The sequence below is a fragment of the Tachysurus fulvidraco genome, chromosome 1 (assembly GCF_022655615.1).
Source record: "Tachysurus fulvidraco isolate hzauxx_2018 chromosome 1, HZAU_PFXX_2.0, whole genome shotgun sequence".
In the NCBI taxonomy this organism is placed as follows: Eukaryota; Metazoa; Chordata; class Actinopteri; order Siluriformes; family Bagridae; genus Tachysurus; species Tachysurus fulvidraco.
Window position 1 is genome coordinate 29366627 of NC_062518.1, and position 12375 is coordinate 29379001.

Below are 12375 nucleotides of genomic sequence, written 5' to 3' on the forward strand. Positions count from 1 at the left end.
CCAACTAGCCATGTCAAGCCAACTTTAACTGCAATCTATATCTGCATTGCATTTTGGAACTTTCCTATTTTAGTGTTGGCTCTCTCATTATTATAATGTTAAACCTTGCTGGAAAAGGTCTGGCTCTTCTACTTGTAGAAGCTAGCAGCAAAAGATGATGTTTGAGATCATTAAAAGTGTTCTCCTATTAGTGACACAGACACTAACTTATCAAAAGTGTAACGAAAATGCAGAACCAACTATAATCACCATGCATATTAAAAATGTTTCATAAATATAAATATATTTAATGAGATTAAGGGTGGGTGGCTTCCTATAAAGGAACATATGCTTAAAAATCAAATGTTCCTAACAATGAAATGAATCTAGGAGCGAGATGCTGATTTACAGCTATCGGTTTTTCACATCTTCAGTAAAACCGTACTTTTAATCTGATCATAGGAAAAAGTGAGTGAGTTTAACTATAATAAATTGGTACACATGGGCAAAAAAGTTAAAATATGCCTTGTACATTTATGCATTTACCTCATTTACAAAAAGTATTTAAAATGTAAATAAAGATCATAGAGGTTAGAACATGTTGTCACTGGGATTCTTCTTCTCATGTGTTTTCTTCACAGTGACTTTGCCTTAACAATGTCACATTTCTGTGAACACACACATTCCTAATTGGTCTGACTTTGGACTGAATTTGTTGGGATGACCACACTTGGGAAGGTTTCAGATATCTCGAAGGCTTTTCACTTAAACAATCCTTCTCTCTGTAGAATCTTGAATTTAAAGATGATTGTACCAGATTTTAAGTAGCAATAACTTCTATGTGAAAGAGAAGAAATCCTCTGAAAAGATGAATATACATCTGAGTGCTCCAAAGCACCAAAATGCCAAATGCTAATCTTGTGTATTTCATTAATAACACCTGGCTGCGCTCATAATAATTGTGGAAGTAGAAATAGTGTACTTATTTCCCCGCTGGTTTTTGAATGATGTTTTTTTTCTGTTTGGGAAAAATATTGAATATCTTGTATATCTGCTATGTGAATATTAAACATATTGAACCCTGTTTGTATTTTTTGTTGTTTTTGTCACCTGAGGTTATTTTTTCCTTTATAGAAGTTAAAAAGGACCACACAACTGTTATTTAGGCCCTGATGAATAAAGACATAGAATTGAAGAAGAGTGTAGTTTCTTTATTCCATGACTTAATGTATGGCATGGCTTAAAAATGCAAATTAGCCATGGAGATATTTTCAGTCAGTTACAGAAAAAATGTAAATAATTAAAGTAAATGAATCACTAGTAGGACCAGTGACTTGGCATCTCAGCTGATCATGTACCAAGTCAGTAATTGTCATAAATTTTTTTGTCAGAAAAAAACAGGATGTGGTCTCGCTTATAATACTGCCAAATATTTACCCCAACCGTAACACAGAGTGTACATGCTGGTGGGCTACTTGCGTTAAAGGATTTTTTCTAATCATTGATCGTTGATGCTTTATTTTATATCTACTAAACGAGCTCTCTCTTTTTTTGGATATTTGGAGAATAAATTTTGTGTAAGCAGCTTTCTTTTTTAGACTAACATGACAGAGATTTTATTCAGTTGGTCTGACACCTTTATACATGCACAGATTGTTGCATTCTTGCTGAGCGTATCTGTTGCTAGTGATGCCTCCCAACCTTGAAATATATTTGAAATATATAACAGTTATCTTCTGGGGCAAGTCTCAGTGAGCTTTACACACTACTTGAGCCCTTTGGGTTCTGACTTTAAATGCCTTTAAATCAGGAACAGCTTCAGTCTGGCTACCATATCATTATCATAAAGGCCTGCTATAGAAAGTCAATCACATATATGTATTTAATCCAGCGATGCTTTGATTAGTTACAACACTATATAAACATGTATTAAATATTATAAACCAAAACCTCATACTTGTGATTATTCTTTACAACACTATCAGATCTGAACAGCTCATGTGTCATTTTTCACAACATTAGCGTACATTTTAATAGAGTTCATTTTGTGTCAAATGTTCAAATAAAATAATCAATTCCACAATCTAAATATTAATGATCAATATGTAAAAATATATGGCAAATGCATGTGCCTTTTTCTCCTCTTCTGCTTCTCTACTCTGGTTCTTCTGCACACACCTTAAATCTGAACTGGTCAACTGGTTTTAGAGTGAGAGGTACTCTGAAGTACCCTGATAGTTATTAAGTGCTAAATAAAGGACAAGCACATACAAAAAAAAAGAAAGAGAAGAAAAGTTTTTTGGATTGGAACAATTTTCAAACACAGATTAATGATATTTCTGTGTGTGTATGAAATTCATATAGCTCCCTAACCCTATCTATGAAGTATAGAGACATAGTCTACTATCATGGTGTTTACAGCTGATATTGGATTTAATTCGTTCTGAAATAATGTATCAAAACATTATTAGGCAAAAAGTTTTAACAATCATTGTATATATGGCAAGGATTAATCTTCCTGAGATCATAATGTGCCCAGGAGTCATTTGCAGGTAGTTACAAAAGAGAAAAAAGTAAGTTTTTTTATTTAATTTATTTCAGCATGAATTTCTTATACAACATGTCCAAAGGTTTGTGGACACCTGACCAACACACCCATATGTGTTATCATCCCAGAACTGTTGCTACAAAGTTATAGGCAAACAACGATGACTTTTTTTTATGCTCTATACTTACAGTTTTCCTGCACTGTAACTAGGAGGAACAAACCGGTTTCAAGATAACGATGTCCCTCTACATAAAGTGAACGCCATGAAGACATGGTTTGCAGGAGTGGAAGAACCCGAATGTTCAGCACAGAGCTCTAATCTCAGCACCACTGAACACATTTGGGATGAACTGATTAAGCCCCAGGCCTCCTCTCCCAACATCAGGGCCTGACCATATTAATGCTCTTTTGGCTGACCGAATAAATCCCCATTGCCACACTCCAAAATTAATGGAATCCCAAAAGCGTGAAAGCTATCACAACAGCAAACAATCTTACATGGGTGTTATAGCTAGGTTTCCAAAAACTTTTGACTATACTGTTTAGCACATGTGTCTGTTGTTATTGTCATATTCCTTATTATGAATTTCAAGCTCTAATAATATTTCAACATTTACAAGGATTGTAAATGCTTTGCAAGCGAAGTGTAGCACTGGCTGGCATTCCACTGTCTATCAGGCTCTGTTTGACCTGTAGGGACAACAGACATAGTTGTGTCATGACAGCATGACAGAGTAATAGATTAACACATTATCAATAAAAAAAAGAATATATAACGTCCTTTCCATTGCTACATGTTATATATGTTATAAAAACTAATAAAGATTTGTGACTGTGACAAATTGTGTTATTGGAGAGAGTGTTATTCAACAGAAGTAAAGGACACACTTTTTTTAAATTCTGAATGATTGCATGTTACCTGCTGTACAAGGGCTTCAATGTCAGATTCCAGGAGGTTTGTCTTTGAAGCTATTTTTAATTTTAGCACTGTAGAAACAATCAAATATATGACATTAGAAGTTTCAGAAAAGAAATTCCATGCAAATTTATATTTGACCATTTTCTTAAAAACAGTTGTTTACAGTAATACCTGAAACGGTCTTAGCTGGGATGGCTGCCTCTGCAGGACATAAATGGTAAATATGCTGTGTTTCATATTAATTATGCAAGGCATGCAGTATGTGTTTGTAAGCATTAAATTAGTTCAGCTGAGGAAGTACTCACTGTCTTTGTTCACATACAAAAACCTAGACTATGCAAGGGTCAGAATTATACATTGCATGAGAGACTCAAGCTTCTTTTTGGACATCACCATACACACAATCCTGCATGCTTTCTTACACTTGCTTCCACAGCAAACCACTTGCAGGTCTAGCAATGTTTCCAAGCCTTTACTAGAGTTACATTTTGAACCAAACTATTTGACTAGGGTTTGTTTGACTTTTACTGGACTCTAGTGTATGCCTACTGGTGGTACAGTGGCAGGATCCTGCACTCTCATCGCTGTGGCACAGGGTTTGATTCCCAGAAAGTGTGCTAACCAGCTGCTGAAGAGTTAACTCTCAGTGCCAGTCCCAGGCCCGGTTGAAATCTGAAGGTTGCATCAGGAAGGGCATCTGGTGTAAAACCTTTGCCAAACCTAATATGTGGACCGTGTTATCTGCTATGTGACCCTGAACAGGGAGCAGCCGGAACAACAACATGATTCTTGTATTTGTTTTTTGCTCCATCCCGGGTTCTCTAATCTTTTTTTCATCATTCTATCACTTTCCTCTCAGTATGTATCTTTCACATAGAACAGTACATGCAGTGTACCTCAAAACTTTAAAAGTTAAGGATGGTTCAAATATGTAGCTGAAATCATACTAAAGGTGAAATCCATCATCTCTTCAGGTTAATGATACATAATAAAAATGGGTACCACCCCATGAAGAAGAAGATTTCTACCTTGTACCATTTTGTATGATGTAATGGGAAATGCAAAATTTGCAGTTATTGGTTTGATTTTAAAATTGAAAAAAACTTACTCAACTCTTAAAAACAAAACTCTCCAATTTTGGGAAAAATTCACACCCTAAGGCACTGAACTTAATTAAGTTCAGATGCATCATGTTGCTCTGGTTATTTGTATATAATCCTTAAATATTTGGATAATAATAAATTTATATATTTACTGTCTACTACAGTATATTAACTTTTAAACTAAATGAATATGAGCCCAAAGTGCAGACTTTTAGATTTAATATCTTCACATCTATTATGGATAAACTGTGTACCAATTACAACACTTTTTATATTATTAAATATTATTACCTTTATAAAGAAGTAATTGGCAGTTAAGCTTTTAACTGGCCAAAGAGTTTAATACAAGATGTAAATCATCGATTATTCTTAAATACTGGAAATCTAGATTAGAATTGTCCACAAACCTCTAATAAAGCCAGTACAGTTCTGGAAAACATCCTATTGACACATGAGACTTGGAGTATTTAGAAGAGAAGCAACTGTTCATTATCCAAAGCAATCCACCTCATCTTATAGTGTTAGTATGTATGGCTGCCAGTGGTTCTCTTGTTTTGACAGTACTTATGATGTGACTGTTGACAGAAGCATCAGGATAATTTCTGCAGTCTGTAGAACTACATTATCAGAGCTTCATAGTGCAGAAAGACAATGACCAAAAGCATACTTGAAAAAAATCCACCTGGGGTTTTTAAAGGCAAAGACCTCTTGCAATCACCACATTTATCACCTTAGATAAATCCAAGTGAACATGCATTTTATTTATTAAAGCAAAACCAAAGGCAAAGCTGAAGGCAAAACACCCGCTGCACAAACATGAACTAAAGGTGACTGCTGAGAAAGCATCGCATGATATTGCATTCCACATGTTAGGCAGACGTTGACTGCAAAGGATTTAAACTAAATATTAAAAATGACCATTTCAGATATGATTATGTCAGTTGGTTCATACTGTTTTCTTAGAGTCCTTTAGAAAAAGGGAAAGGGTGGTCACACGTAAAATATGCTGAAGGTCTGTTTTTTTTTAACTCCATTATACTGCGGTAGACAGCTAAAGTAACAAATAAAATGCAAAACCAATACAATATAATATTTATGGACCTTACTGTGTATTAAACAATGTAATCATTATTATTAGCAGGGCAAACAAAATGCCCTGTAAGATCTGTAATCTAAAAGTAATGTTAGTACCAGTAGACATAGTTGAAAGATAGAGTAGGAGAGAGAGAGAGAAACTCACTAGCACATGCTGATGGTCTCAGGCACGTGCAGACTGCGTCATTCCAACAAGCTAAAAAAGAAATGACAAAACATTTTAATGTATGTAAACTTATAGAATATAGATGTGCACAGATAATTATATATATATATATATATATATATATATATATATATATATATATATATATATATATATATATATATATATATATGTACTGAATACCTTAAAAACCAACCTAAATATGTAGGTAAATGTAAAATAAACATAAAGTAGTCTAAAGTACTTTTAAATTACCAATGGCACCCATTGGTGATGACACTATTACCCACCCACTGCATCTAAGCTCTTCTGCTCCTAGTCAGAAAGTTACATTAGGAAGTGTTAAAGTGTAAAAGTGTAAAATCTCCTTCCATGCCTCTGCCATTAACAAGCACTCTGGACCACTCTACAAAGGACTCAATCCTCAAACAAATGGATCCAGAGACACCATTTGTGATGGACGTGGATGACTCAGAGACTGGTGTTGTTCAGCTAGCTGTCAAGCTGATTTCTTCAGACACTTGCATTGTGTTGGTTGCTATAGTGGGATCCAAAAAGTCTGAGTTTCTTTCTTTTTTTTTTTCATCATTTAAAATAGGAAATAATCTTTCTGTTAATTTCCTATATTAAATGTAAAACAAATCCAGATTTTCAGTGTGCTCTCAGACTTTTTGGAAAACACTATAGCAACCATATTCAAAACAACGAAAATAAACGTTCAATATCGTGAAAAATTAATGTTCGTTTTTAAGTCCAAATTAATTCAAAATAGTAGCTAATTTGTGATTTTGACAATGTAAATTGCTTTGTACAAATGGTCAGATTTTGCTCATGAATAATCTCTGCCCAATTCATCATGTCTAATGTTATTCAGATGACACTCCAATCTGAAATCAAATTCAACAACAAACCAGATCATTTTAAATTCTGAAATTCTTGTAAATTTATACAAGAATAAACGGTTAGACCTTCTGGGTAAACTTTAGGACTGGTGTTTGTGAATGCCCAGATCTGTAGTTTTTGAATTACTCAAGCCAGGTTCAAAACATAGAAATCACACTATTTCCCTATTATCATGTAAAATATGAAGATTTGAGTAATCTATCTTTATAAAGTAAGAGTAATAATCTATTATCTAGTAAGAGTAATAATCTAATAAAAGAGTAATAATCTATCTAAGATTTGAGTAATCTATCTCCTCGTAAAATATGAGTTCTATCTATGTGACCTTTTTTGCCTTGTGTTGCTCCCACATGATTAGCAGATTAGATAACCGCATAAATATTAGATAACTGATAACTGATGTATGTGATTTGCAATGTAAATAGTTGTATTCATTTAGAAATGAGTGCAAAATCAACACAATTTCACCAGAGATCTCATAATCTTGGATCCTACTGAGATTTATCTTGGTTTTTACACAACAGGGGTGTGAAGACAGGAGCTAATGCTTTTTCCAAGCTGATTTTTTCATGAACCAGATGCTGCTTTATTCTGAAATATTTCCTATGCAACTTAACATTAACCCAAAGAGCACAAAGAACGTTACAGTTTTGATTTGCAAGTTATAGCATCCCTGAGATATTATATATATAAACATTAAACTGGACAAACCTTGATAATTCATCATTAAACAGTTCTCCATTTTATTTTTATTATCAGGTTGTCCTCCAGCCCAGTTTGTGTAATCGAATGCTGACCCATCGGTCCACTTCCACACTCCTTCCTGGAAGAACAAATGGAATGATTGAAATACAAAAACTGCAATGCAGTCTTTTCTCAAATATACAGAAATGGTGTCTTTGTGTTACAAACCTGCTGTACATCACTGGCACCTAACCATGTTTGTGCATTTGAATTAAGGGCATTTTGGACTAAAGCCTGGATGAACATGTACTCTGCTTTGTTGTGCACAGATGCAAGATGGCCTCCCATAATCACACAATTTTGCTGAAAGAAATCACAATAATATTGATATTGTGATACTGATATAAAGAGTCACAGCTGATACAAATGATTACCTCTGCATCATCCCAGCTTGTTGCAGTTTTAAAGATCCTGAAGCAGCGTGATCCAAACTGAGACCAGCCATGGTGGCATTTTAGAGCTTAAGAGATATAACACATAGTGAGAATAAAACATTACAGTATTAAATGGTTTGGAATTAAACTTTTTCTTAGAAACTGAAGAATTGTATAAAGGAGAGAAAATAACACCAGAAAGTGTCTGAGAATAATGAGGATAGAATTTTTAAGGATAAATTTCTAAATTTATATCCATAATTTATAGATTTGTGGCAAGCTGGTTTGTGACAATGTCCTCTATCCAAAGCACTGTATAAAATAAAAGTGAACTAAAATTTAAAAGTAAAATTTAAATAAAACCACAATCATAATAAGACTCTTCCATAACGTGAGCTATCATTCTTTAACAATTTCCAGCTCTGTCATTTATTTCTGGTCAGATGAATTATTACAATTTTTTCCCTATTCTTCAGATGTTTTTCAGCATTTACTTTTAATTATTGTGCATTCTTTTTTTCTATATATATTTTTATATTTGAGAACTGTGTAAGGGGCTCAGTGAAAAATAAAAATGACTTTAAATTATTTTGATTACTAAAGATTTTAGCTTACAGGTTTGTTTGCAGGAAAGTATGGAGAACACTGAAAGATAAAAAGTCAAACATTGGTTGCAGCCATGCAGGATTAGGTTTACATACATCTTTTTTCATAAACTCATAGCGTTTAACTATCACAGGTATTTGCTCAGAGCTGTCAGTTCACTTGGTATTTGAGATAAAATAAAGTAAAAATTCCAATTTACTGACCTGAAAAAATCAGAATGAACCACATTAATGAAGACATATCTAAAGAGAGAACATACATTCAGTGGCCTGCATAAGTATTCAACCCTATTTTGTGAAGCGTCATAACCTTCATCTGAACTAGGATTCGACACGAGGGTGAAATTGAATTACATTTTTTATTTGCACAGAAGGAGAATTAAAGTAATATTCAAAATATGCACACATTCATTCTCTGTTAATGTTTCTTGTCACGTCAGACTGACGATTAATCTTCAGATTGATTGAACCAAGTAAATCTTTGTATCGCTGGATATACTGTTTGTCATTTAACATTTCTATTATAAAGCAGTTGGAAAAATTAAAGCTAATATACATAGCTTACATCTTACCTCATGCCGTGATAAGTAAAGTTCAACTTTTAGCATATGATTGATGATCTTCAACATTTTGATATTGACGAGCTGCTAGACCACTGAGGCAGACCACCTCGGCCATTTATAACCACCACACTTTTACCTTTTAAAAGCTTTTAACTATTTACATAGAATACATACATATTAGAGTGCAGCAGAACATCACCAAACTCTCTGTCTCTCTGCAGTCATGTGGAAACAGGAAACTGCTCTCCAAAAGAAATGTGTACACCTTCAATCTCAAAGTTAGCTAGTGATTTGTAGTTAAAGCCACATCTTATAGAGTTAAAAAAACTACAACCGCCTACCCAGTTCTTTCCCTAAAATTTCTATTAACATTCCAGTTTAAATTAAGAGATGTACACTTACCTGTCCGTGGCAACAAATAACGATACACAGTCAATTCCTACCTGCTTGTGTTTTTCACGTTCTTCTGTTTTTGTTTGAATGACAATGTTGCAAATATTGATTGAGTATTGAAATGTGCCTTATTTATACCCCAAATGGCTTTAAGTCAGCAGCACATTAGCATGACTTTCCATATTAGAGCTCTTCCAGTTTAACCAACAGATTACTGACGACATTAATGACCACACTGATGATTATTCCTTAATAAAAGAAACCAGTTCAACCCTTTTATTTTAACTTAAAATACGTTAAGAATGAAATCATATTTGCAATGCACTCATGCCTAATAAAAATAAGGAAAAAAAACGAGCCTGCAAATAATAAACTTAAATAACAAAAATATAAAAAGATTAGCATCCATCCATCTTCTACCGCTTACATTGATAAACCTATTAGCTGAAATGTTTTAATTCTACGGTTTAAATGCCAATAGATGAAGTGGATATGAAGATTTAAAAAATGTTTAACCAAATGTTTTTCCAAAAAATACAGGAGTTTAGAGCATAAATAATACTATAGATGATATTAATAATACTATGTATTAATAGAAATAAGCATAGAAGACCTATATTGAAGTGTCATGTTTCATGTCATGCAAACAGAGAGTCACCCAACCGACATAAAGTAATGGACCATTACTGTTAGCAGTTTGAAAAGGTAAAACCAGTGTAATATACTGGTTCCAGAGGAAGAATTTATAAGAAAATAAAAATCTTACATTGCTCCACAACAACCAGACAGCATCAGCGCTCACTATGTCCCTTATTTGATTGACGTTTTATTTTCTGAAGCCTAGCTTTTAGTTCAGAAAATATACCATGTTGTAAAACAGGTACTGCGCCAATCAGTGTGACATGGAAATCATTTACTGCTTTGGTTCTGCAAAGTATGAAGTCTAAAAAAACTTTTTTCTTTATTTGTTTAGTAGATACCGTATATATATATATTTTTTTTATTATTTTTTTTTTTACAAATTTGCATATGTTTGTGCATCAGAAGGACCATGCAAATTTTTTGGTGCATCTGCAAATCAACACAGACCAAGACTTATTCATAGTATGTACTTTGTTAGCTGATAAACATGAATCATTTGACTAGCCAAACTACCCACCCACCAACCAGGAGCAAAGTCATATGCACAGAAACTCTATACACAGTTAGTACTCTTCACCCACACTGACCCTTTTTGAATGATATTGGAAACCCGTGAGCAAGATAGTCCATCTGATTAGACCAGTCATGCTTGAAGTACTGGGAAATTGTTATTAAGAAAAACCTCCTGTACCGTTCCACTTGCATATCACCGAATAAAAGCCTTTCTTTTGCTATAGAATTAAACATGTGAGTAGATGTGGACAGATGAGTGCCTTGACCCTCCATGCATATAGCAGTCTGGTAAAAGACCATTAATTTATTCCTGTACTGAAAAACAAATCACTTCAGGCCATCATATTATTTAAAACTTCTTTTAAGAAGAAACAGTAACTGATGACAACTGAAACTACACTATATGGCCAAATGTATGTGGACAGCTGACCATCACATCCAGAAGTGAGTCATCTCCAAATTTTTGGGAAACACAAAAACAATGTCTTTGTAAACTGTAGCATTATTTATATTTATTACTCGAGTGGAAGAACAGAGCCCTGACTGCAAGCTCTCTGAACTGAGGGATAATCTGGAACACTGTCTCTGTCCCAGGATCTTTTTACCTGACATCATTTGCTCTTATTGCTTAATGAACAAATCTTTATAGCCACGCTCTAAACTCTAGTGGAAAATCTTCCCAGAAGAACAGAGCTTACTATTAACACTAAAGTATTAATAAATATGAAATGTTTTGGTTGGGTGTCCACATCCATGTCCACTTTTGGCCATATAGTATAACACTGAGAGCGGTCTGCCTGGGTTTTTGAAATAAAATACACAAAGAAAAGATCTCCAAATGGTTGAACATGAGCCATTTTATTACTATCCATTAAATCATTCATTCATTCATTCATTCATTCACTGCCACTAATATATGAAGCAGATTCACTGGTTATATCTTCATTAGTGGACCTAATGTACATCCCAAATTTACACCATGTTTATTATTTGTATTTTCTATTTATATCTAAAATCACAGCTTTCACATTATCATTCAATAAGTTATCGTTCATCATTACAAAATACATTTGTACACAACATTTTATTCACCATTTGTGCTCTAGCACAAAAAAAAAATCTTTATGTAATAATCAATCATACAAATGTAGCTTTATATCGTGTTGTGTTATTTTCGCTGCCATGTGAGACATTGTTGAGAGGACGCGGAGGATGGATAGAGGAATAAGTTCCATTCCTCATTTTGCTCTGGCACTGACGAAGTTCAGCTGCATAGCCCTCAAAGCTCTCATCCTGAGGGACAACATCCACGTCAGTCTTTTCCTCGGAAGAAGGTAAATCTATCTGTGCTGGTGTTTTTCCATGCTGGTGGCTCGCTGGAGTCTCACTTTCATCCACTGCATCTAAGAAAGAGAAATGTTCAAGAGTATGTGGAGCAATATGGTGATATGATTTTAGGTAAACTAAAAAGAGTCCTTTAGAATAGCGATTCCCAATCCCAAGCACTGGAGAAGCCATATTACACACATGTTGTACTTACTCTAATGTTATAAATTACTTGATTTTAGGCAGATCCCAGCTTTATGAATATACATAATTATATATTCATCTTGGACTTTCTGCTTATTTAAAATCAAAAAAAGGAATTGATTTCTTCATTAATTCAAATGTAGTGGCAGGATTTTGTTGAACCGCACTTCAATATGAGCTTGAACACTAACCGACAAAGCCCAACAAAGCAAAATTATTCATTTGAAAGATTTGTAATGTGTATTCTAACGCGATATTATTTGACAATGGATAAACCTCTTTATATCCACATATTAAT

The 12375-nt window shown here is 33.9% G+C and overlaps 2 protein-coding genes across 8 annotated transcripts in view; both read right to left on the reverse strand.

Moving 5' to 3' along the window:
* Nucleotides 1-1194: 1194 nt before the first annotated feature.
* On the reverse strand, nucleotides 1195-10321 carry LOC113657373 (galactose-specific lectin nattectin-like). 3 transcript variants are annotated; one of them, XM_027169104.2, is made up of 10 exons: nucleotides 9443-10146; nucleotides 8641-8679; nucleotides 8447-8476; nucleotides 7832-7917; nucleotides 7626-7760; nucleotides 7425-7536; nucleotides 5790-5840; nucleotides 3618-3647; nucleotides 3447-3514; nucleotides 1196-3217 (listed from the first exon to the last, which is right to left on the reverse strand). In XM_027169104.2, the coding sequence occupies exons 2-10, from the start codon at nucleotides 8675-8677 to the stop codon at nucleotides 3134-3136; spliced, it is 633 nt and encodes a 210-aa protein (XP_027024905.1). In that variant the 5' UTR covers nucleotides 8678-8679; nucleotides 9443-10146; the 3' UTR covers nucleotides 1196-3133. The 3 variants fall into 3 exon arrangements, with proteins under 3 accessions (XP_027024906.1, XP_027024905.1, XP_027024902.1); XM_027169101.2 differs by lacking the exon at nucleotides 9443-10146 and adding an exon at nucleotides 10159-10321 and having other exon boundaries at nucleotides 1197-3217; XM_027169105.2 differs by lacking the exons at nucleotides 3447-3514; nucleotides 3618-3647; nucleotides 9443-10146 and adding an exon at nucleotides 10159-10321 and having other exon boundaries at nucleotides 1195-3217.
* Nucleotides 10322-11380: 1059 nt separating this feature from the next.
* The window catches only part of rgs12a (regulator of G protein signaling 12a), a 31493-nt gene continuing 30498 nt past the window's right edge, over nucleotides 11381-12375 (reverse strand). Inside the window, exon 18 of one of the 5 annotated variants that reach the window (XM_047820112.1) lies at nucleotides 11381-11944. In XM_047820112.1, the coding sequence (XP_047676068.1) occupies nucleotides 11685-11944 (260 nt within the window). In that variant the 3' untranslated portion in view covers nucleotides 11381-11684. Of the gene's footprint in view, nucleotides 11951-12375 lie in introns of all 5 variants that reach the window. The other 4 variants (XM_027169339.2, XM_047820104.1, XM_047820117.1 and 1 more) reach the window with 4 other exon arrangements.